A 27991-nucleotide genomic window follows, 5' to 3' on the forward strand; every position below is an offset into this window, starting at 1 on the left:
AATAATAATAAAGACTATTTTGACATTCTTATCCAGCTCGATTAGCGCAGAAGATTTTTAAAGTGCTTAGGTTTGTCTAAGCGTACACAGCTTACTCTATTTCTGCACTCTCATATTCTGATGAGTCAACAATCTGCCACGACCGGAAAGAGTTCAGACGCAGGACAAACCGATTTAAGAGATTCCCGAAAAACGGGAGCGTAAGCATTACCAACATCGATATTTCAAGCTGCTGTTGAGAATTTCTTGACAAAAAGCTCTATTTTCCAACCCAATTTTTGATTCGAAATAAACTTATAAAGAAAGGTATATTAAAATTAGGAAGTCTATTTTATAAAAAAGAGAATAAAAAGTGAGATGATAATTCGAAATAAATTTTAATGTCTCCTCTTCCATAGTTATGTAATTCTGATAAATAGAAAATTAACTAATTTCGCAGTTTAATTGGAGCAATAAGAAGAACTAATTTATTTGTAAGAAGTAATTGGATCAGTATTAATTTAGATTGCAAGAAAATGCGCAGAATGCCAGCCACGATGAAAGGCTCTGAAATTTTGTTCCCGGTCGTATCATGTTAAATCCTAGTAATAGTTGCCTTCAGGGACACGATGTGATGTAGTTTGATATGACTGTGGATGTAAAGAGCCTTTCATTCAAATATGTCACAGCGAAATGTATTTAAAGAGATATAAAGAAATTACTAGAATATATTTTGTCACAGTTATTCGGCTTTATCGGTCATTAGAGACTTATTAATTTTACAGCAACGTTAAAGCTAGACTACAGATTCAGTGTCATAGCTTTCTAGCATTTCCTGCCCCAATCATTATAAGGCCAGGACAGATATACATTTTAATAATTTTAGTTAAATATTAATGTGATGATTCGACTCAAATAAAAAGTCCCTATGACGACTAAATTGAGACGTGTATAAATTATGTAGGTAGTAGCAGTAGTCGTATTTGTTTTTCATGCATTGTACCGATTATATGGGATTCTTACCCACTAAAGTCTTTATCGGCGTGGATTGAAGAGGCTGCTGGTTTGTGTAGATATAAAGCATCCATGGTTCTTTCCGTGCTGTGCTTCGCTCGTGGTTCGGCGGAGCTCTCTTCAGAATACAACCATACCCCCAACCCCTCCTCCCGCATCTATTGCTAATGCGTTCGCGTCAATGCAAAGGTCTTTCTTAAGTTGAAGAACCGAAACCTAAAACTCACTCATCTACGCTTCCAAGGGTACGCCCTATTTTTCAAGCCTCCAGGTATTGGGGCTGTTTGAGCCGTTTTAGACAATCGATTACCCGCGGAGCATTACCGATATATTTGCTCACAAAGGTCTCGTGCGATGACGCAGACCAGGATCTGCCTCACCGCGTTCCACGCAGTGCACGCCTCGAGCATATGCTAGGAGGTGTCCCAGAAACAAATCGTCGTCGCTTCACGTCTGTTCTAACGCAGGCATTTTCCATAACAACCACAACCGGTCATTACCTGTGTAAGTCGGAAGGTGACTCGTCGATGTAGATTATAGTAGGTTGAATTTTATTTCTTACTTTTATTTATTGTACCTCACAGTTACAGATATACGCTTAGTATGTATATTCTTAAATACACGATGACGCGCGATACTTTTTTCCTTATCGCTATAGTGCTAGTGTGTCTTGTAAGCTGCTACTCTGTGAGTTCTACGCTTAGAGTCTATCCAGTCCATCTAGATCTATGTCGGCACAAGCACACTAAGTTAAATGACAGAAGGGATTCGTAGTCAACTGGAAATATGCTCTACTAGATATAACTGATTTTAAATAACAATGCTATTTAAAATCAAAGTTCTGTATTGTTCTTTTCCAGAAATAAGTACATAGTTATTCTATGATTGAAACCCGAAACCCCTGCACTTAATAAGCTTATAAGAATTATGGCAACATATTTTAACACGTAGTTTGATAATTCAAGGAGGTTAGGTACCTAATAACGATAATATACACATGATTTTATAAAAATAAAAAACCTTGGTATGTACCTATTTAAATTGTACTTATGTTTACATCACAATGTATTTTCGTAAGTCTGTTATCCTAAATAATGTCAAATATTTTTTTTTTTACTTATATATATTTATATAGTACAGATTAATCCGAATGGTTGCTTTTTTAATAATTTTGGTTCAGAGTAAATTACATGCTTTAAATCAAAGAACTTTCAAACCCATCTTCTATTTTTTTGAACGTGCTGTAGTGACTTTGACAGTGACTTTTAATCCAATACACATATTAGACTGGTCACTTTTTATTTGATAAAAAGCTTCATTTAAAATAGCTGTTGTTGAAGTATTATTTTATATAATTCTTTTTTTTTAAAAAAGAGAATATATTTCTAGTTATTTTAATTGCGGAAAACCAATTCTTCATTTAGGTCTCTACTGTATATTTCGGATTTTGGTACTTAATTGAAATATAGAAAAATCATAGAACAAAGAAAATAACCAGAGCAATTTTCACGGCGACTCAATATCCACAGCAACGTGAATTAAACTGGCCATGAACACAGAGCCGCTAACGCTTGGGTTGAGCTTCCGGCACTCTGCGTTTTCCCCTCGCGTAAAATAGTGGGGCGCGTCTTCTTGCATGGAACTGACATACCTACTAGAGACGATATTTTATCAACATAAGTTTAAATATAACTTTATATATTGAAAAAAAAAAATCGTTTTCTTACATAGGAAATGTAATTTAAGTTAAGAAATTAAATTAATTTATAGATATATGACTATGGTATGAAATATCGTATTATCTAGAAGAATATCGGTTAAACATCCGTTTAACCCATACCACTGATTTCAGATTTAGTATGCATGTGCTTTTCGAAGCACTTGTAATGAACATAATATTCAAATTACCCAATGTTACTTTTAGTTCTTTTTTGTTCGATGCGTGTTTTCGAATAAAGCTAATTATTGCTAAGAGAAATGAAATATTCTAAAAAATATATTATAATATACAAATAATTAGACATAATGAGATACATATGTATACCAAATTCTGATCAATCAATTCAATCAAATCAATGAAAAACGTGTTGCATATTTTATATTTTTTTACGAAGTATATACAGACAATGTCTATTGTGTTTTATTATATTTTTATATCATAAATTATATGTTTTATTGTTAATAAATATTTTACAAAGAAATTTTCATTTATTTGTATACTAATAATAATAAATGATGATAGTCAGAATCAGAAAAATTTGCAAAATTTCAAAGGAACTGGTAAAAAGTTAATTAGCAAAAAATTACATACACATACATAGGTACCTACATATACTAAGGTAGGCAGTTAAATAAAAGCCTGAACAAAACTGCGCTGATTGATTGAAAACCAAATTAAATAATTTAACTTTAATCTATCGATAGAGAATACATACCTCAATACAGTATCCTAATACAAGATACGAGAAAATACTAGACGGATTGACTGAGATATATTAAGGGAGCAAATCAGCCGAGATGGCACAGTGGTTAAAAGGCGTGCATCTTAGCCGACGATTGCGGTTTCAAATCCAAGCAAGCACCACTGAATTTTCATGTGCTTAATTTATGTCTTTAATTCATCTTGTGGTCGGTGGTGAACGAAAACGCCCCGAGGAAAACTGGATGTGTCTAATTTCAATGAAATTCTGCCACATGTGCATCTACCAACCCGCATTGGAGCAGTGTGATGGAATTAATATATTTTGTACATTTTCCCAACTATTATCATGAAAAACACCTGTGTTGTAAGCGTTAGTTGAAATAAGTAATTAATATGGGACAAAAAGAGACTAGGTCCAAGAATGCAATATTTTTTGAGGACCTTTTGATCACCTAGAGGACTATTATTTCTTGATCTACCAGGTCTACCAAAAATTAGGAACTTAGTAAGAATCTTTGTCAATTAGAGTTTGAGACACTTTGGAAAGAATACTTGAGGTGAAAAAGTTTTATGAACTCATCTTCATTGTTAATACAACGTACATTATTGTGTACCAACATTAAGATAGCATCAGGTAATTTTTAAAATCATACGTAGTTCGTACGTACATTATAATTTATTTAATTGGTGTTAGGGTTTTGCGGCTAGCCTGTCTGGGTAGGGTAACACCACCTCATCATATATTCAGTTTAAAGGTTAAATGAGCCACGTTAACTTCAAGCACGAGGGACATAACATTTACCAAGGTTTGTTTACATTTAAAAAGGCGCATTCGTGATATGAGAAATGGTTAATATTTTTTACAGTATAAACGTCTATGGACAGTGGTGACCACTTACCATCAGGTGGCCTATTTGCGAGTCCGCCAAGTAATTCTCCTTCTTTTTGGAGTTGATTAAGAACCTACATAATTATGATGTCAGATTTAATTTAAGATTAGCATTTATGTTGCTTAAAACTAACTACGTAAAAATCCTCGTAGTTAATAATTTATTATGGAAATTTATACGTAAAATTATAATACAGGAACACTAATTGGATGATAGAAAAATGTTAATTTAAGCATCAGGCTATATTTTATATATAACCCCTACTAATGAAAAAATACGTAACAAAAATAATAAGGTCAATATGAACCTACGTAAATTTTAATTTACTTTATAGAACCTTTAAGGATTACATATTTGAAAATATGTAACATATTTAAAAAAAAAAATTAAATTAAAGTTTTTTTTCTTGTTCTTTTTTTTGCACGTTTTAAACCATATAATTTTAGTTCAGCCAAATTAGCTAGCTTTCTGAAATTCCATTTAAATACAAAATTATTAGTTCCGTTAGGAATAAGTCCGAACATTGAAAGATGACATCATATCTACCTATACAGCTAACTTTAGTGCATATTTTTTTGCCGTTTTTTGTCCGCTATTAAAATCAGCACCAGTTAAACACTTGAAATAATCACAAAATATTTAGTTTTATTTAACAATTAAATATTTTACAGAAAATTTACTTATATTTAGTGTGTCCCATCATGCACTTTTTTAGGGTTCCGTACCCAATATGAATTTTTTGTACCTACTGTTGTTTACCTAGTCAATGGTACGGAACCCTTCGTGCGCGAGTCAGACTCGCGCTTGGCCGATTTTATTTTAATTTAGTCTATATAAATTAGTTAACGTAGATAAAAAAAAAACTAAACTTATTTATCATAGAAACATGTACTTCTTCAGTATGTAAGTAGGTACTATTTAGAACTTATGTATATTCTTAATAGGTATTACCTACTCTTATTTAAGAAGATGGTACTAAGCAGCTATGTGAAGTATGTTTGTTTTACTTACAACTTGAATTTTAAATTTTGTCTTTAATTTTACAATAGTGAGTTTTAGTTTAGTACAGTACGATAAAAAAATTAAAGAAAGAAATCCTCTAAGTAAAAACATATTTCTTCCGAGTTAAGTACTCTATATTTGTAATACCCATCAACAGTGCAATTATCAATTATTAATGCTCCAATGCGCAGGTTTTAGAATTACAAAATGTTTCTTTTCCCTGCACCCACTAATGAGATCAAGAATAATTGTAAATAGTATTTTAGTGAATTCTGACAAAGCATACGAAACATACGTGTCAATTTTAAGCCTGTTGCTTGGGTAGCTTAATTTTGATTATCAACACCTACTTGCCGCCTGCCTTTTATCGTTTTTATCCCCTCAGTGATGGATTTTCGGAAAAGCAATTAAAGTTTAAGTTTGTTAACGGTTGTGAAATTGTTTTTACGTTAATGGAACATCAATGTCAAGTTTCGTTTCAAAACGTTTTAAAGTTAGGAAGAGATTTTTAGCAGTTAAAATTTGCAATAACCTGAAGAACTTATCATATATATCTTCATATATATTCTTATCATATGACGCCTATAAGTACAACACTACTTTGAATCAACTTCTGGTGTTGACTTTAAGCAGAGCAATTGCCTAGTGCAAACACTGTTCTGCCGACCTCACATCCCTACAAAAAGGATTTTAAGATATATTTTGGGGTACGTCACCTATGGTGTCAGACTTGACCAATTTGGTCAAGGCGCCCCGTAACGTACGGCGCTTAAGTTTTATGGACCCGTCGAAACCCAAGGAGGAGCCTTCCCTGTGTGGAGTAACAGAACCACAGTTCTTTTTTTCACCAATATATCCTTCGATTGTGTGTCTCATAAATAATTGCTCATAAAGCTAAGTCACGACTGTGATATAGAAGCCATGCTTGATCTTTTGTTGGAGGGGCAAATGGAAATAGATCTATTAGCACTCTAGCTCTTTTTCCATTTTTATAAATAATATGCCTTCTCTGTTTTTCATGGAAAAAAGAAAAATATTAGTTAGTTAATTCGAGAGCACGATGTCATATGCTATTGTACTTTTGGGTACCTAACGGCCGATACGTATAGGTACGACCTTTGTTCCGTAGACGAGGGTCGTTTACGTAATTTATTACCTGGCTTAATAAAGCTTCATTATGGAGAGAATAAAAAATAAAAGTATTGCTTGTTCTACTTTATTTTGATGCTATATATATTATATACCGATATATACCGATAGAGTTAATTATTCTTTATAGGGACGCTATTACAACAGGGAATGTAAAAAAAAGCAAATAAAGTATATATGTATATATATTATAAAAAATATTAGATATTTTTTGTGGTAAAGGTTATAGTAGCTAGTATTCCTAAATTTGATTTGTTTATACTGGCCTTAATGTAAATTATTCTTATGTTGCTTCACAATAGAACTAAGGACTTTTTTAAAGTGTGTAAAGACGACTTTAGGGTTGAATTGTTATAAAAGTAATATTCTAAGATATTAAGCAAGTATTACATTTAAGATAGTATATACATTTCGACTTCGACTCTACTCCGCTATCATGTCGTAGTTATTGTAATCAGAGCTGTCTCAGCCTATGCTGGGGCCCTTGGGCACCTATGAATTTGGGGCCCTTTTGGTAGATATTTACTACCATGTATAAATACTTTGCTTATGGTCAGGCCTTTAGTATAGTTTCAAATAAACGGTGCTGTAATTTTCCTATATTCGTAGGAATCTGATTGATTGTATGTACAATGTTTTCTATTTTAAAGCCTTTTTTAATAAATATGTCAGTTATTTCTTACAAATATATCACTTTTGAAAATAAAAATAGCAGTCAACGTGAGCACAAACGTGTGAAGGAAATTGTTGGTTCTTCGGGGCCCTCTCAGGATAGGGGCACGTGTCCCATGTGCCCTATGTTTACCATACGGTAATGATTGTAATAAATGACTTAAGAATTCATATTGTTATACTCAGTATAGGTGACTAGAAACTCTTCTACTTTGAAGTACTTTGATTCAAATCATTAATTTTATTTTTTAGTAAATAGAAAGCATTTTTTAAACTTATTGTTTCCATTATACATTAATACAAATTCTACTGAAAAGTCTAACAAGTATTATTTCTAAGGAAAACAAAAAGTAAGGATAAACTCCGCTTTTTCTCACTTTCCTTTTAAGATGTATTTAAGATTTCTTTCATATTTTAAGCCTGTCTCTTTTTTTTTTAATGTTGTATTTTTGATTTTATGTGTGTGATTGTATATACAAGTTACAATACGACGCGAGATACGCAAGCGTTAGCCGTACGTTAGGGTCATTAGACCTTCTTGGTGACTAGGACTACTCACCACGCGTCAGAAGTCAAGTATATGTTAACGATATATTGTATTCTCTTAGAAAAATATGAGTGTATATTTATAAAATCGGTATAATGTAAGTATATCAGAAAATATTTTATAAACTTCGATACTACTAAGCATATTGGTTTGGTATTTTATCTTATTGTTTTGGTTTATCCCTAAGAATATTTTAATTCCTTTATAAACATTAAGGAAATTAAAAGTTTTGCCTTCTATATTTATATTGAAATAAATAAACAAGAGGCATGCATTCGATAAGTTGTCAAACATTGTGACCGTACATTACAACAGAGTATAGTTCAATGACATGACTGGTTTAGATATGCATCCTAGCGCCATCTATCACCACAGCGCGGAAACAGTTATTCCATTAAGAACTAACTACTCACGTGAAGAGTATACTGTTGTTTAATGCAACACGTCCTCAATCTTATAATCAAATGCACATGCACACACAGTTATTAGAGACATTTGTTTGCGAACATATGACAATCCATGTAAATCACGGAAACGACACAATTCTTAGCAAGGGCCCGGGACGGACTGTGAGCAGTGAGCATCCGGGCATCTGCACGATCCCTTTCGTGCTTAGGGCCGATATACGAGCGGCTCCACATTGGCCGTAGTGTGCACCAATCGCATCGCTCGTAGCTCTTCGTCGCCACTGGCCCGGCGTCACAGCGGAAAAAGCGGTGGGGAAAATCGACAAACGAATTCGCCTATGTTGCTTAACACTTCTCCCGCCATTCGAATTACACATAAATTGGCTGACGAGGCCACACCGCTCTATGTAAGGACACCAATCGGCTGCAACCATTTAACTGGTTGATGAGGAAATTCCAATAATAAGGCAATGTGATTTGTCATGTGAAAAAATGCTCAGGTTGTCACTTTCGAAATCCACTAAAACAAGCAAAAACAAGTCCTCTAATACGTATCTACATAATAGTATTTAAGTATAATTTGTTTAGCTTATATTGAGATCTTCTTATTTACTTAAAAAATAATTACGGTGTCTCTACAATAATTTTTATATTAGATACGCTTACAGAATATAGTAAAAAGATATAAAATTGGTTTATATATAAATACGAGTCACTTTATTAGGTAGCTGTTTATTGAGAGGTTATGAATTATAACCATAGTTAGCCCACATTATCGTTTACTTTATTGAATACCTACAGCTCTATGCAAATAATTCAGAGCAGCAAGGTTGTTTTGACTCTACATATTTAAAAGTATTTATTATTTAAAAATAATTTAATGTAGTAAATCAGGAAATAAAATGATACGGTTAGTATAATATTGAAACCTCGAAAATAATTGACACCAATAACTATTTCAGTAATTATTATACTGCATACATAGTACCCCTTAAGTTTCTCCCAAAATCTTCGCAATAACTTGAAATCTCGATTGTCATTTCTTGACTAGTGTTAGAAATTAGTCCTAGCCTCCAATACGGAGCTACGTCATAGGATATCATAATTAATTATACCATTAATAATATCACATTATTATTATTATTACATATTATAAAACTTTAGTTAATATTATTTTATATGGAATAACATTTAATACTGGCATGTAACACTATTGCTTATTTTAACAGTGATTGAGTTGTCATAAGGAAAACAATTGGATGATTGGATTCATTGTAAAAATATAGAGAGAGATTGAAACATCATTGTACAACATAATTTTATTTTGCCATCCCGAACTACTGAAATTACGCTAGATATAAATTAAATATATTACGAACAAGGTTTTTTTTTTAGGAATTTATCCAAATAAAGTGTAGTTCACTTTTCGTTCGTAATTATTAGACCACATAATAGTCCTAAAAAGTTACTTCGTACAGTTTTTTTAGATGTTATAAATATGGAATTACAATTTAATAAGAATGTTACGTGAGTATTTGACTTACTGGATGCATACCTAATAGTATGTAGACAAATAACAATAAAAAACCCACGCATTTAAAATTTTATCGTTTTATTTGCTTGTTGACATGTTAGGAATTTAAAATACCATTTCATATTGTCTTTTAATTCACTATGATTACACTAAATGCATAGGAAGATATTATATCCAAGAATTGATATTTATACACATTATTATTATACCCAACAGGTACCTACCCTAATATCTATACCTGAATACTTAAAGATAAATAAATACAGTAATTGGCTCAGGGATAATTTAAGTACTCACATATGTAACTGTAAGTAGGTAGGTACTCTACAGAGTACAGAGTACACAAAGTACAGAGCTTTGTATATTTGCTACAAAGCTAACCTGAGGAGGTTTAATGGCGAATGTCTAATAGATACATTAAACACAATTTGTCGCCCCTGGATTTAGTCGCGTTTTATGGGTTGTTCGCCAAGTGTTAGCTATAAAAAAGCAATCTATGTCCTTCCCTTGGGGTTCAAGCTTGCTTCATACTAAATTTTATCAAATTCGGTTCAGTGGTTTAGCCGTGAGAGCATAACAAACAAACAGGCTTTCGCTTTTATAATATTAGTATAGATGTTTAGGGAATATTAGGTAATACAAAATCGCGACTAGAGGCTTAGTGTGACATCTGACAATTAGGTACTAAGTATAAAGTTATTAAGATATAATTTTAAAGTCTTTTATAAACATAATTTAAGATATAAGGAGGCAAATAATTTAGTAGAATCAAATAAAAAGTCTTAGATCTAGAAGCTTAACACATTTCCAGACCATTGAGACCAGACGAAATTTAAGTACTTACGTCTACACTAAAGCTCGATTAACGTAGTAATAGCACAAAGCGTGAAAATTGATTAATTACTAATCAAATAAAAAAAATATGTAAGATTTTAAACGTAGCATGTTTTTTTTCCTAATGAGGTAGCTATAAGACATAAGTATATGTACGTACGCCCACTTATTTATACTTTTAAAAATATAATATACGTTTTTAAAACTTTATTAAACGATTTAATTTGTGCAGTATTTTACGTAGAGGCATTGCTTTCAGATATTAGGGTTTTTTATACTTAAATGCCCTAGTTAAAATTAATTGCTACCGACAATCTGTTGTCTGTCGGGACACGTAAGCTACATACCTACGTTAGGAGGATAATAATAGCAGACAAACGATATCTCTCTTAACATATACAACCGTTAGGTATATTTGTGTACGGAAATCATCCAAGTAGGTATACGTACCTACGATTGAACAAATGTAAGCATAGTGCTCTTAATTGGATTGAAGTGGATTTTTTAATAAGTTGTGCTTATTTTAATGACTTTTCCTTTCTTACTCATTAGGTTTCTCACAATGCCTATTGTAAATTCCGTCTCTTTAGAAATTTCAAAAAGCCCTATATAGGTGTGTAAATAAAATATGTTATTCATAATTCATCATTTATTTTTGTAATGAGTAATACTAATATATATTAAATTATCAATCAAGTAGTTAAAACTATGTCACGCAATTCTTAAGTAGTAGAGTACTTTTAGTTTTGAATTATTCAATAAACAAACAGTGAAGGGAGTGCTGAATGCAAATACAGGCATCGAGTTCAAAGTCATAAAAGGTCGTATTACTAAAATTTACGCCCTGGGCGAACTTAGTTACAACCCCAATGTACCCAATAGGAAAAACGACAAATAAAAACTCTCTCCAGCTCGCCCCAGGCGATCGCTCCCTACGCTCTACTATTCTCATTAATCAATACCCTTTAATTATTTATTTATATAGATACAGCGTTACACAACGCGAATACCTACTACACAACATCCTACATACCTACCTTAAAAGCTCTGATTGATAAATTTTGCAATCTTGATTTAATATTTTTTTTATTCAAACAAAACTTTAATTTACTGTAAAAAAAAACTGTGAACATGGCGTTGAGTAATTTTAGTTTACATACCGATGTCAAAAATTTTTGGAAATTTACACAAAAAACTGTTTTAAGACAACTTGTCGGATATTTATTTGTTTGCAATAAATAATCCAACAGAAAAAAGAACACTGTCTCTAAATGTTCAACAGCTGGACCTCTTCTCTTGTTAGAGGAGCAGGGTTTATTTCACTATGCTTTTCCAATTGGGGTTGGAGGATAAATACAAACAGGTTTTTCATTTGATACTTGCTAAAGTATCTGCCACCTTTTGTTAAGGAACCTTCTCGTGCTCTAAACATTAGCCCATTTCAGTTCAGCGAACCAAACAGTATATAGTTAATTACTTATGCGGGAACAACTTGAGAACCAGATTTTCTGTAGGTATACGACATTATGAAATAAAATAATGAATTATAGCTACGGCATTAGATAATATACAATAACTACTCTTCATTACAAACACATTTCATATGACGTCTTTCCGCTTTTGTAACCGCGTCGTCCGCAGCTTTGCTCATATGCCACCAAATTGCTCCTCCGAGTACATTACGGAAATATGGAGGAACGCTGCCCTCTCGAAGAAGATATCTGCAATATCAATTGTGTTAGACTGGTGTACTCTGTGTCTCTATAAAGTAAGTAATCTATAGGATTATATTCTAATTTCTATGATTAAGACGTATTTTCTTATACACCTAATACTTACTAAAAAGAGCTGAATATAACATGACAATGAAATATACTTATAAAACTGCTCCTCTTTGAGTTCCTCAGCGCGTCGGTTCCAATAACGTTTCAGATTGACAGTCGTTGCCTGCGCTTTTTCCGTTTCTTTTACGTCTCCCTCTCTTTCTTTAAGTATTTTAAGCTCTTGGATCTCTAGAACACCAAAGTTTATAAGGATTTTATAAGACAATACAAGGGTTGTAAGTACTACGCATCAGTTAGTTTACTAACTCGCACTGATTTACATGATACATCGATCGATTGGTAACTGCTACCTTTTCGGGTCTTAATAAAATGTAAAAAATATTTAAAGTCGTAAAAATAAACGATAACCATGAAGCGTAGGTAAAGCACAGTCACCTTATTCAAATGATTTAATTACGTTCAACTTTTGTTTCAAGATCGTATTTGTGGACATACTACCTTCCTCGGACTCTTCTTCGGACATATCATCAATAGTTATACAAGGTTTCGTAGTAATCGTTGGTTGTGCTCGACGCTGGATTTCCTCTGCCAGGCGATCTTTTAAATCCTTATATACCCTATATAAATATTATTATTCAATAAAAACTTAATGGAGCCTGCATAAAATAGTGATTAAAATATTTTGAAATAAGTATCTATTAACGGCTTTAAATATGATGATACATGTTGTCTAGAGGTTAATAAGTTAAACAAGACTGTGTCTTCGTCTTCTTTTGAATGTCATAACAACGATGTCATAATTATTCATCCACTATAAAGCCAAACAGATGCCATGATTCAGTATTTAATTATATATTAAGCGGCTCGGAATGTAGATTTTAGCGTCAAGAACCTAAAATAAACTTACAATTGGAAATTAACAATTACTAACTTCATGCTTTTTGTCATTCATATTATATAATCTTAAATTAAGAATAATATATATAACTTATTTCTTACAATTTTTTTGGCTTGGATGAGATTTAAATTTATTAAAAGTTCACGTTAAACATAACTATGGAATTTTATTGTAGACACGATTACCTTGTCCCAGAAAAGATGTATGCGAAGTTCGAAACTAAGAGGTGTTATAAGTTTACGTTTAAAATATATATTATTGTGTATATACATAATATTTAACTTATTAATATTAAAATGTTATAAAAAGCTCTCATGATTCCATTGCTTCAATAATATAATTCACAGACAAATAGGTACTTTGCTATTCTCAATCTAAAATTTGTGCTAATTTTGAATATATTCTCATATTCATTAAAAATTATTCAATGAAAGATAAACTTTAAGTACCTACCTATACGACATTAAGTTTATCTAGATTTTGTGTTGTTAATTCGATCTTAGGTATTTAGACTTCGCAATATAAGTAAAACAATATTGTTTTTAACTTTTTTTTATGGCATTGTTTGGCGGACGAGCATATGGGCCACCTGATGGTAAGTGGTCACCACCGCCCATAGACAAAGGTGCTGTAAGAAATATTAACCATTCCTTACATCACCTATGTGCCACCAACCTTGGGAACTAAGATGTTATGTCCCTTGTGTCTGTGATTACACTGGCTGACTAGGTAGTTAACTGTTTTAGGTCGTCATATATTTTATGGAAATAAGTTATCTTCTACAGAAAAAATTGACCAAATTGTCACAATTTTTCTGAAAGAGGTTAGACGCTTTCTAACGGACATATATATATTACAAAATACGCTGCCAGTACACGTAGAAGGCATGTTATCACATCTCTTAAGGTTTAGGTTACATTTTGTGATATCGATAATATTAACCTGTTTGCAATAGCCTGCACCATATCGTCGGTTTTGCTTTCATTTTCTGAACGTCGATCTTCAACCGGTACTTTTAAAATAGTGTCCCTATTTGCCTCTAATCGGTTCCGGTAGCAGAGTATAGCCTTCGAAAGTTCTTTAGCACCTCTCAATCTTTCCCTTTGCGAGTCATTCCACTGTTGTTCTAAAGTTCTAGTGAATATAATTTTACAACATATCAATTAACAAATATTACGTAAAAATAAAAACCTCTACAATAAATTAGAAAAAAAAAACAAAAATTACATAATGTAATACGACGTGTATAAAGGTGGGTAGATTCTGATTTTAATATTTAGGTAAGTTTTAAATTGCTTATTTTAAAACTAATTTATTTAAAAAAATATTATCGTAGTTGGCAACGTTAGATACAAAAAATGCTACTATATCTAATAAATGATCAATATAACAACCGCAATACGAAGGCTCTAGGTAGTCTTTCCGGTAGGACAGGTTTTGGCTTAATTGGTTCCGGTTGAAATCTCTTGTAAGGTCGCATCCAATGATAAAAACCTTTACCGGAATCGTTAATCAGATCTTTATAAGCTAATTTTTTTGGTTTAGATGATAATTTCGACTCCATCAACCACTTCTGCTTTCGATTATTGAAGGGAAAAGAGAATATCAAGAAAAGTTAGCGCAATTACAAATTATAAAGTTCGCAGCTTTCATTTAGTAACAATATAAAATATACAAAATACTGTACCTCGGTTTCGTTAAGATGTATTGGAGTGAGTATGGACCAAATGCTGCGGTGGTCTCCGAACGTATCGAACTCGTTAATAGAACACCATGGATGATTGCGACATACTTCCTTATAACTTTCGATGATTGCACGATGTATCAGCTCAGAACATGTTAGATCACTGAGAAATACAAAAGCAAGATATTTATTTATATTTTCTTTACTAGTTTGAAAAAATAATTGATAAAGAAACTTTTATTGCTAACGATGACATGCCTCTCGAAACATTCAACCCATCTTTTAAAAAAATATTAAATTTAAATCGAAAAAATTCAACGAATAACAAACTAACTTACCGTTTAAGAACAAAAAATTTTAATTGTTTTGATTCCCACATTTCTTCACATTTAAGAGATTCTATATTTTTTTCAGTGATTTTGGCGTTATTACTAAAACCCCTATGAATTTGATCATTCAAATCACTAGAATTTCTCCCTGGTGACATTTCATCGTTTATATCATCTTCTATAACATTTATATTGCCTTCTTCATCAACAGATATTTTTTTACAAGATGTGTTACATGAGTCTGTCATATTTAACCAATATTTTTGGAATTGGGTCCCACTGTTAATTTCTTCAGATTTCATTTTTACTTCACAATTTGTATAGAAATTAGATTCGGGACACACATTATACTTTATTTTCAATGTGTTACCATCAAAATGAGCTGAAGTTTGTTTATCTAAAGTAAATTCATAAATATTTTCTGTGTCAACTGTAACGCAAGTGTTATTTGGCGATTCTATGGAAATTTTTTCATTAAATTTATTAATAGTAACTGTTGTAAAATGAGCATGTTCGATTGTATAAATGATATTAACTGAAATGTATCCATCTTCCCTAGCAATGTTGTTATCAACTTCTTGCAATTTTGTAGATGCAAAATAATCTGAGCTGATGCTATTAGTATGTACCAAGTTATTTTGATTTATATCACTCTCTGATTTTATACTACCTACATCGGGATCTAAATTATTCATTGCGAAATATTCTATTTCCTCTTCAGTCCATTCTGGGAAAATTTCTTCATCCTCTACAATAAAATTTGTAATTATTCTTGTATTATTAGGAAAAGTAACAACTTGCACTCCATCCTTATTTAATAAAATAGTAGTTCCGTCCATACGTTTCGAGAATATTTCGCCTAAACAAAAATCTGTTGCTGTCTTTATTAGCAATTTTTCTATATCTAATTTGTTATTTTGAGTCCACTTTTGTCTCAATCCATTACTTCCTATAGTTTCAAACTCTTCAATAATTAGTTCATATTCTATTGATCGTGTATGAGTATTTTTATCATTTTCTATCGACATTTTTTTTGATGGCTTTGAAGAAGTCTTAGTCTGTTTATCTTTTCCTTTCTTGCTTTTATCAGAATTCGTTTCAGTTATTAAGCTTTCGGGATTTTCATCATTAATAATCTTTTTTTCACACTTTGTAATCCTAATATAAGAGGAATCTGGTTTTAATATCTCAATTTCATTATTACTTTTAAAAATAACAACTTCTCCTTCTAAACTTATGCACCGCATATCTTCATCGAGGTTTTGCAACGAAGTAATATAGTGTTGCTTAATATGGGAAATTTTGGCAGAATTATTTTCGTGGACACTTTCCGTAATAAGTCCATTCGGCCATGTGACAAACAAAGAATGAAATGATTTTGTTTCATATATTTCTGGAATTACGTCGCTCATATCGAATGACGGGGATTTTTGTAGGTTAGCTTTATATATCGTTTCGCCTGACTGACTTTTTAAGGAACGCACAACTTTATACAACTGTTTTTTTACGTATATAATTAACTGATCTTTGGTGTGAACTCTGAATGACTCGCGTATATCAACTGTTCCTAATTTAATATCTCCTAATTCGTTATGAACCCAAAACTCATTGTTTAAATTTCCTGGAATTATATTCAAGTTAACAAATTCTAGATTCATAGGTATCACTAAGAAATATGAACTCGAAACACGAGTACCATCTTTAGCAAAATATGTGGAATCTTTTCCAAAAACTTCAACTCTTCTATCTCCTAAATCATAACCAAAAAACGGCTTTTTTGGTGACTCAATATTAGCTTCAATTTCCGAATCATTGCGTAAAACTTTTGGCGTAGATATTGCTGGTGACTTGGTTTTCCTGCCGCTTTTAGTGGAATCTATGTCCGTAGTTGATAAAGGAGTTTTTTTCGTTAAAAATACTTTTGAGTCTGATGTTTCAACATCGATTATTTCATCATTCTTCATTTCTTCATACTTTAAGGAGCCTTCCATAAGTAAATCCACCTCTACTTCACTATTTTCTACACACGATTTTTCAGTTAAGAATAGTTGAGTATTTTTGAATTCCGATTGCGATTTAAGCAGATTGTATTCATCGTAAATTTTTTCTTCATTTTTTATCCAGTCGTAATGCTCTTCTAATACAAAGTCAAAAAAATCTTGCAAACATAAGGGTGTTGGCAGATGACAACGCCATTCATCTCTAGCAATTCCGTCTTTATCGTGGCTATTATAAAACATCGTAACAAAACAGTCAGTTACTTCACAATACTTATAATCGATGCAGTTGTAATTGTTGAAAGCATCGAGAACAATTTGAAAGGCGCTCGAGCCTGTGAAATCTTCAAAAAATTGATATTCGTCGATCATATGTTCACTTGGCTTTTGGTTTGCTATTTCTGTTGCTGACACTAATTCGGTAATATCAGGACAATCGAAAAGAAGTCTTATACCGCGTGATGCATCGTCTTCATCGCTAATTATCTCATAGGATTCTTCTCCTTCCAATGCTGAAGAACATAACGAAGAAGAAATAGAGGTTTGGCACCTATAGGAAGAATATTTATTAAGGGGTTCGGCGAGGATACTGCGTTTCAAAAATATTTTTTTAAATTCGGCTATGGTTGATGGTAATATGTGTGTTTTTTTTAATGAACTCCTATTATTGTATAGTTTACGGCATGTCAAAATATGTATTAGTCTACATAATTCCGCAGATTCCACGTCATCTCTATCGAAACAAGATAAAAGCATATTAACATGAAAATTATTTCTCGCACGTATCTCTTCTGTTGGTTTATTTCTATATAGCCACAGTTTATTCAAAGGGATACCATACAACATGGAATATACTATATTATCCAAGTTTATATTGCCTAAATGGAAGGTTTTATTTTTACAAAAGTCACCATAGTTTAAAATGATTGGTTTTTTGTGATCTACATATTCATCTCCGTTTGTAACTCTATATTTCTTTTTTTGGGCATCACCCTTGCAGAATTCATTGATTAAATCTTTTACAAGTTTTTCAGATTGATGTAATCTAATTTCTTCAATGTTACTTTGGTTAACTGGAACTATATTTGACGTGTTTTCTAATGACGAAATATTAGTACTGCTGTTATTATCGCTAGTGTTGGTTTTACATACGGTTTGAAGAACAGCATCAAGTACCAAATATGCAGAAAGCGATTCTATTGGTATCCCTTCTAAATATTTTGAGTAAGATAATTTATAATTATCTATTTTATTTTCTTCGGGAATAGTAATGATATCCATGTTATCCAAATAATGCATATGTTGTCTAGTCAAATCTTGTATGTCGTACATTAAATAACATATTTCATCGTAAATTTTTTCAGTACAACCAGATATGTTTTCAGTATCCCAGTAAGGTGGTGTAAAAACGACAAAAGCTGTATTTTTAAAATCATTTGCCGATGCCTTGTTTATACGTAGTTGTTGTAAGTCTTCCCAGAATTTTAGAGATTTCTCGGTCAATAATTCAGTTTGACTTTGTCCTCTTTTTGTGGCTCGAAATAAACTGGATGGCATAGATGAGTGTGTTGAATCAATGCGAATTTGAATTACAGCTGTTAAGGGAATGCCAACTTTTATAAGACATCCCGCTAAATACGGTTCTAAAAATCCCGTTACAGCAATATATAGATTTGGACCATCTGTTGGGTAGTCATCGATATATATTTTATCTCGCCATTCTTCTCCTCTTACTCTTAATTGTGTACTGTATTTTTTATTCTCATCTATTTCTATAGAATCAAGAACACTATCTGGTTCCGTTTTTTTTATATTAGAAGATGGGGCGGCATCTTGTGGCTCAGGTAATTTAACATTAACTGTTCCTTTAACTTCAGCTCTATTAATCATCGTTGCAGATTATTTTTTCATTCCCTCGCGTACTTCTAATCTTTGTCGCTTGATAAAAAGATACTCTTCCTTCATTTTAAGAATAAGATGTTTAATAATAAGCGCCATTATTTCTGGCGGCACATCTCTTTTTTCTTTTAGGTAGCTTTGACCTTCTTCAAATACTCGAAGATTATCATCTTTAACTTTCTTTTCACCACCGAGCTGGTTAATCATAAAAATGGTTTCAGTTTTACAAATATTTTTTATTACAAATCTTCTTTCTTCAGCGGCATAACTTTCAAATTTATTTAAATAAATACGATCATGCTCACTGCCAGCAGCTTCTATTAAAATTACTTTAACAGTCCACGTTTCATCATCAAGCGGCGTATCTTCGATGCATAATCTCCAGTAATTTTCATCGTCTGTTTCGTTTTTGGCTTTTTTAGGACCCATTTGTGTATTGCTCTGTTTTTAAGACTCAATATTAATACGTTACTTTTCAATAATAAGATATTAAAATTTAATTGATTGGAGATCTTTAGCAAATTAATTTTTAATGTAAGACGCATAAATATATAGCAGGCGTCAATTTATTATGTTTTCTATCTGACTTTAAGGTCGTATAGGTTGTAATGAAGTAGTATCTATAAGACGAAATGCATTAATTTAACGAAAATTAGAGGGTATATAATGAGTTAAGAATACATTTTTCCTATTTATATTTACATAAGAGATAGAGATTCTAAATGTTCCATTTAAAGTATGAAACTATTGTCCTATATACCTATATAATTATAAACATTTCATATAGTTAGTAACAGTTATTTGCTTAAAAAAATATTTTGTTATATAATTTTAATGAAATACGTGATGTGCGTGGAAACTGAGAGGTAGCTGAAAACTCGATAAATTGAAAAAGTCTGACCCAACCGATATCGATATTCAGCCAAATGGGCCTAAGTTTTGGCCGAAGACGAAACGTCGAAATTGATCAAATTGATACGATTTCCCGAAAGGGCAATGCAAGAGGCGATGAGAGGGAGGCGGGACACACTCTTGAGTCGCGCAAGACATCTTTTTTTTTTAATTTTTAGTAATTGTATTCAAAAGTATGTACCATTTTCTTCTCTTAAAAAATTATTACAATATATTTTTATACCATACATGGCAACATAATAAAATTTTTATTTGACAATCTTGATAATTTTATAAAATTCCTTATCAGATTTCAACTTTGACAGAAGGGCGTAATTGTATTTTAAGTGCTACCAGTTAATTAAATATACTTAATTTTAGGGAATACATAAATTATTATTTTTGAATGAAGTCTAGTTAATAGAAAGCGAGAATACCATCAATGTTTAAAAAAAACTTAGTAGGTTTCCGAATGAAAAAAAAAATGAAACTTCTTATCTCTATTCTTATATATTTATTAACTTCTTCCAAAGCAAATATCTTTGACTATTGTTGAATGTAGTTTTAGAATGTTACATCGTAAAGCTATACTAGTATCAGGTAGGAACTATTATCTACGAAATGGTTCATATCTACAAAAACAAAAAGAACACCCGAAGAACAAAAAATATACCTACTGTTATTCTATACACATATTTCTTAAAACTTAGTGCATCAGTTGTTATGGATAGGAATTAAGGATTCCCAATTTGATAGATTAGATCTGTTACAGCACTATCAAAATGTGAAACTAGACACGATGTCGATTTCGCTCTGGCTCATTCCCGATTTCGGCAATGAGCCAGAAGATCCTTGTCGGACTGTATATAATATATACACATGATGTTCCAGTACTAGATATTTGAGAAAACCCAGGTATTTCAAAAGAAACAACAATTAAATATAACCTTTTTATTCCGATTTTGTCTATAAATAACAATTAAAAAACATATTCTTATTGTTATGAGTTAGGTAACAACTTTTCTATCCAATCCTTGATAATGTGTAACCCTTTTTTGTTGATTGAATGCCCCAACCTCTCCATAACATGAAACTCTCCTTGTACTCCAAGAGCTTTAAGCTCATTGAAGGTATTTTTGCCCCAAGAGGTAGGCACTAAGTCATCAATGTCCCCATGTATTTGAAGAAGAGGTACTGTAACTCATAAAAAATAAATATTTAGTTTGAATTTAGTAGATGATGTAGTTAGTAAAAATTTGAATAGTATGTATTGAAAATAAATAAATCATATAGAATTAAAAAGAACTCTAATATTCTTTAATGTCCATATGGGTACAAAATAAATTATCTTCTTTAGAATGTCATGTTACAAATGACAGAAAGAGAGAAACCACTGCTTAATCAACAACTCAAATTTACTCTTATACTCTTATATGTTACGTCTATTCTGAATCCGTTTACCTACAATCCTGATGTCCATCATGTACATACAGAATTAATTAAGATTAATTTAAGTGTCATACATAATTCAATAAGAAATAAGAGTAATTAAAAATGTTAATATATTTTTTTTCATTGTATGAGTGTCGTGATCATATTACTTTAGTAATTAGTAAATATGATTGTTTGATTCCTTACCATTCTTTTGCAATTTTGTAAGTTCTTTATATACAAAAGAATTATCATTGAGAAAGGAACTAAAGGCAAATGCTCCAGCTAAGTTAGACTCCCATCTGTATGCCGTGTGAAGAGCTAACGCACCACCCATTGAAAAACCACCTACATTATAGATAATAGGATTAAACAAATATATAAAATGATATCACAATAAATAAACAAATAAAATTATAAAGGTAATAAGCAGTATTACCAACTATGATTCTGTTGTTAGGTATACCAATGTCATTTTCGCTTTTAATTAAATTTCTGACATGGACCTCAATATTTTTCAGTGATTTTTCTATCTCTGGAACTTTTTGACTAATATCAATACGGTCAAACCAAACATTGCTCATTAAACCACCTGCAGGAGTGTAAGGTTGCAATGGGGCTGTTGGATAAAGAACTTTGATATGTGGAAAAGAAAAATTTTTGGCCATTAAATTTACCCATTCCTGCATGTGATCACCAGCAGCACCTGTAATTTTTCCAAATAATAATAATTATAATTATCCACAGGCTTTAGTGACATTTTCTAAGAAAATTGACTGTTGGTATAAAAATGCCATATATTTTTTTATAAAAGGTATACCTGTTTACAACCTCAATATGTTATCATAAATTCAAAAAAATCACAGAGAATTATATGTCTTTTGTTTCATTGTTTAATAATAAATTTAGTTTGAAATAACCCTAATGAAAACATTTCTGTAGTTACATAATATGTAATTATGTAATTTATATACTTAATAAAATAGCACATTAAAAGCATACATATCTATACAACATTTAACCAATACCATCAATTAAATATTGTACTATTTTTAATTGAAAGAAATTGACGCGATATCTTTGGTCGATAGCTCGATTAATCTATGATATTCATTATTCATTAATCATTATAAGAATAGCGAAAAAATAGCGTTATGAACGTCGACCGAAACTGTTATCGGAATTTTGGAAGTAAATAGTTTTGTATAAATTAAGATAAATCATAGTCTTAGTAGTGCACAATATAGCTGAGCTATTAGGAAAACCTATGAAATACGTCAATTTAAGATTTGTTTATCTTTAATATTTATTCCTACTTCGATTGGAATATACTATATATCTTACCTTTTATTACATATAAACCAATAAATGTAATTATAAGCTAGGTTATTAATATTACACTAAAGTCACCAGTTATCTACACATGTATTTAATATTTACATTTCATTTATATTACGTACCTGATCCATGAAAAAATATCACTGTTGCAGTATGTTTTGCTCCTGTATTTTTTGTTAAATGTAAAGCTCCTAAAGTAGCCATGATGGGATATGAATGTTTCGCTTTAAATATTAATCAGATTTACGCAATTATCAGTAAATAATCATTTCCTGTACAATAATTATACACTTTATTTGGCTTCCTTTTGTAACTATTGTATCTATTTACTTATTTAAAATTTTATAAACAAGAAGCAAGAAACTAGAGATTCGAGAAAGAGTAATCTCTTTCTGTTTTATCTAATATTTAGTTGTTTTATCTATAATTTATATACTTCAATCGGGATAGGCAAGGGTATGTAGAAATACAGCCAATATATTTCTTAGCATCAGTATGTGAAGTTTAAATTACAATAACCTTTTATTTAGTATAAATAAAATGATAATAAAAAATAATGAAAAATACTATAATATATTACGAAAAAAACTTCTATATCTTAAATAACAAAACTGTATCACGATGCTGATATTGAATCAACGGGAAAACTGTATTTCAGTCAAATATTACTGATACATAAGTGACAAAACCATAAGAGAACTTAGCTTTAATTAACTTAAAGAATTGTACATAATAAAGTGACTATATATAATATCTGTTAAGTGTAATCATAGATCAGGATGAATAAATAAATTCAAGTTTGATAATATCCTTCGCAATTCAATTCATTACTTCTTGTAACAAAACAATCTTTTTTAAAAAAAAATCCTATTTTTGCCAGTCTCAAATATTATGCCACAAAAAAATTGTTAAAGAATCGATTACAATAAAAATTTATATATAATAATGTAAAATAAATAGTTTCAGTATAATAATTATATGTAATAATAATGTGATATGTATAATAGAGACAATAGTGACATCCTACGACATAGCACCGTAGAGGATAGGGTTACTCGCTAACACTCGGCCACATCTGCGTTCGCATCCCGCGAAGCTCTTTATTCTTAACAGCATGCTCCCAAGTCTGACAAACAAAAAAAACTGCAGCAGCATTATATTATTATTATGATCACTTAAAATATATGTATGATGTTAAAACATTTATATTATAATTAATGTTGAAAAAAACACGTATTTTATTAACGTTTTATCAAATTTACATATATAAACAAGTATATATACAGATATATCTTTAACGAGCAGGAGGCAGGAGCATACACATCTACAACACCAACACAGGGGCGCTTGCAGATGCGATGCCGGCCTTTAAGAATAAGAAAGGTGTAGGCTCTTTTTTTGAAGGTTTCCAAGTCGTGTCGGTTCGGAAAAACCGAGGGCGAAAGCTAGTTCCACAGAGTGGTTATACGAGGCAGAAAATGACTTAGAAATCGCACTGTTGTGGATTTTTTTTTTCGGGATTCGGATTCGGGAGAAACTTGGAATTTTAACGAGATTAATCCTAACAATTCCCGTAAAATATTTATTTCGCCATTTATCTGTTTATTTATCTTTATCAAAGATTTTGTTTGTGACACAGATAACACAGATTTTGTTTGTCACACAGATCACACAGATTTTGTTTGTCATACAGATCACACAGATTTTGTTTGTCATACAGATCACACAGGTTTTGGTTTGTCACACAGATCACCCAGATTTTGTTTGTCACACAGATCACACAGATTTTATTATAGAGTATATTTCTTTTTTTAAAAATATTGTTAGACTGTCACAAGAAATAATGAAATGATTACGAAGAATTGTAAAATATATTTGATGGAGAATTACTATCAAGTTTGAATTTATTTAGTCATCCTGATCTACTGATTACACTTTTCAAATTGTTATTTATTTTCTTGTTCTTGCTGTCTAAATAAATTTTGATATATATAGTGTTCAATTGGAGTGGAGAGTGGAGCTAAATTAAGATTTGAAGCTGTTGATTCCCGTCCATTTCTATATTTCATAAATGAGTAATAGGGATTACTTCGTAATAGTTCAATTTCTTTAATATACGGGTCGTTTTTATTGCATATATATATTTTCATTAGCACAGGTAAAGGAACTAAAGAAGAGGGTAACGATTCTCCATGAGGTGATCTACGAGGATGATTAAATAGTCGTTCGTGTGGAGTTGTATTAATTTGTACACTAAGAAGTGATCGAATTGCATTTAGATAACGACATTGGCAGAAATTGGTCCCAGCTTTCAATTGGCATTTGTACGAAGAGTGTGTTATAATGTTTTCTACAAAGTACCATTGCAAAGCTTGACTCGACCATTTCCAGGTGGAGTATAAGGCGTTGTTCTGCTATATGTAATTCCCAAGAAATTTAAAAATTCTGTAAGGTCTTTAGAAATAAAAGCTGACCCTCTATCAATATCAATATAAGGCGGTGATCCAAGGGTGTTAAATAAATCTTTTAAACATAACAATTGAAGTTGTTATTACCTTACAGGAAAAAAGAAATGTATTTATCGATTATTGTTAATGAGTACTTATTTGGAGTATTCGATGGTAAAGGTCCTTTAAAATCAATGTTTAGTCGCTCAAAAGGTTCTGTTGCTTTTATTAATTGACCTTTAGATTTCATAAACCGAGGTTGAACTTCATATTATTCCCCGAATACGGTAAGTCCTTAATGCGAACACAATGCATCATTCTTACAATGCCAGGGCGACAGAGGGAATTATGGTTTATTTATTCAGTTTACGTAATTGATAAATTACGTAAACTGCATAATTAACCAGCGCGTATATCATTTATAAAAATTGGTACGGGAGCGTTTTGTAAGCTACCAGGCGATGCAGCTTAGAAACTTTCATTTGGATAATGTACGCATGATAATATATGCATTTGCAGTTTGTTGATTCAATAATCAAACGTTGATTTCGACAAAACTTAGCAAAATGGCTTTGTTAAGAATCACAGTTGACATGTGGCTTTAAAATCAGGACATTTTATTCTTTTAAGTATATTCCCATCGCAGAAGAAACAGTGTATCCGTTGTGTAGTAGACGCCGACATTACATTATTAGAGAATGCATACTGGTTTTTTCGTATTCCCATACTGAAAAAAACTATTTAACGAATATACATAAAACTTAAAGCAGTAATTGCAGAGCGTTCCAAAGTGTTTCATATATAAATAGCTGTGCTAAAAAGAAACTGACTTTCTATTAAACATCTGTATCTGTAAAGCTAGCTAGTATCTCGAAAATCTTTAGAATATTACTAAAATAATACCCCGTTATTTTCTTTGTATATAATTTTAATTATGGAGTGGTTCCGCGTTAATTTTGAATCCTAATGCAATATAACAATATTGCATTATTTTTTAATAGTACTGTTTGACTTGTTTGGTGTAAAGGAAACAACGTAATAATTTCGTTTGTTCAGTTTCATTTTCGTCTGGCGGTGGCTGAGTATTTTTTTTATCTTCACATTTTGAATATTGAAAAACATCCGGTACGTCTAATAGAGCTATAGATTTGTTTAGTAATATACCCACTTGTTCATCTAAACTTAATTTCCTTTGTTCAGTACGAATCTTCCAGACGTATTTATGTTTATTTTTGACATTATTTTTCAATGTTTGATTGTAAGTGGTTAGTATATTTTCCAGACCTCCTTCAACGTTATAAGCGTTAGGAGCAGGAGTTTGTGTTGCATGGGAAGTAAAACGTTCGGAATGACATATTGGGCCATTTCTGACGGCAGGCAAACACTTTTGTTTCTCAGCATTGTAGTAAGCTGGACCAGGAGTCTTATTCTGGCTTTGTACGGGTATCCAATTAAACCAATTTTGAAATCGTGCTTCAGATGAATGAAAAGGACAATTGTACTGGAACTGAAGCAGCCTTTTCTTAGTTGACCCTCGTGAAATAGGTAAATCGGTAGGTCTGGGTTCAATTTTCATTTTAATTAAAGGTTTCATTCGAATGGTTTTTGACTTAAATACCCATGTGGGAAAATTAATTTTACTGTGAAGTTGGTCTTGTTTTGTAGAATCATTTTCAAAATTTTCATCATCATAGGCTTGAGTATCTTTATCAAAGCTATCTTTAAATCTTTTCGAAAGGGAACCGAATGGTGCTTTATTGCAATGTGTAATTTGACATAGTGGATCATTTATGGTATAGCTAGCTGGACTTGGTCCTTCTCCAGATCTGTATTTAAATCTACGAGCTTTTACTCCAAACGGTGCAGGAATAGGTAAATTTGCAAGACAAGGTTTAATAGGTGAACTATCAATATCGAAATCTCTTTTTATAAAATACGATGTAGGATTAGGTATATCATCACATTTAGAAGGCAAAAATCTTTTCGCTTTAGGTCCAAGAAAGTTTAAATCGGTGCCTTTCGGAAATGTAGGTCTATAACTAGCCGGTCCAGGTAAGGCATCTAAAATATTTTGACGTTGAACTTTTTCAATAAATCGAAGTTGTTTAGAAGTTTTACGCTTTAAAGCTCTAATCTTTTCGATGCACATAAGCTCGCGACTGGCTGGATGTCCCTCAATATTGTAATCTGCTGGCCCGGGATTAAGTTTCATTGACTTATCACTTCTTTGCGATGTCCATTTACTCCATTTACAACCGTGATAAAAGGCAGTTGATTCCATAACCCTTGCGTCGTAGAATGGAGGACAGTCTTCTTTAATCGGTTTAAATATACGTTCTTTGGAACCATTTGGTAATATATTAAATCCAAAGTCCTTTTTAGAAGGAATCGAAAGTCCTTCTTTTAGTGCTGATCTAATAGTTTGTCCTTTGAATATTCGTCTACGAACATTTTTATGACACTTTATTTCATCTTCAATGTCAGTTTTCTCTAGACCAACTGAACAATTACATGGATTTTGTGCTCCGCATTGACATAAAACTTCTTCAACGTCTTCGTTTTTATGTTTTTCGTACGCAAACCGCGGTGTTATTGACGAAATTGTAGTGCAATTAGGAATTTTCGGTTTGATGTCCCCAAAATAAACAGCATGTGTCCATATTTTGCAGCCGGATTGAGTATTACGTGGTACTTTTGAGAGGAATGCTACTTTATTTGGTTTTACTGGTAACGAATTCACATTTTGATAGGAACCAGGATCTAGTAAATAAATTGGCTGTTTCACTTTTGGGAATCTTTCACATAAATTGTATGCCATTTTGTATTTTTGCTAAATAATTGAA

The 27991-nt window shown here is 31.6% G+C and overlaps 2 protein-coding genes across 3 annotated transcripts; both read right to left on the reverse strand.

Moving 5' to 3' along the window:
* Positions 1–12010: 12010 nt before the first annotated feature.
* Positions 12011–19470, reverse strand: LOC125076230. The gene is given in 7 exon segments (XM_047688293.1): positions 12011–12171; positions 12327–12453; positions 12733–12851; positions 14075–14266; positions 14527–14705; positions 14820–14979; positions 15155–19470. Coding segments are annotated over 7 exon segments (5238 nt in total). The 3' UTR covers positions 12011–12026.
* Positions 19471–20886: 1416 nt separating this feature from the next.
* LOC125076245 (lysophospholipase-like protein 1) lies at positions 20887–27983 on the reverse strand. Of its 2 annotated transcripts, none has more exons than XM_047688330.1 (4): positions 27149–27983; positions 21803–22077; positions 21571–21711; positions 20887–21126 (listed from the first exon to the last, which is right to left on the reverse strand). In XM_047688330.1, exons 1-4 carry the CDS (start codon positions 27964–27966, stop codon positions 20933–20935), a joined length of 1428 nt encoding a protein of 475 aa, XP_047544286.1. In that variant the 5' UTR covers positions 27967–27983; the 3' UTR covers positions 20887–20932. The 2 variants fall into 2 exon arrangements, with proteins under 2 accessions (XP_047544286.1, XP_047544285.1); XM_047688329.1 differs by lacking the exon at positions 27149–27983 and adding an exon at positions 22824–23083 and having other exon boundaries at positions 21803–22069.
* Between the last annotated feature and the right edge of the window lie 8 nt (positions 27984–27991).

Source organism: Vanessa atalanta, chromosome Z, assembly GCF_905147765.1.
Source record: "Vanessa atalanta chromosome Z, ilVanAtal1.2, whole genome shotgun sequence".
Taxonomy (NCBI): domain Eukaryota; kingdom Metazoa; phylum Arthropoda; class Insecta; order Lepidoptera; family Nymphalidae; genus Vanessa; species Vanessa atalanta.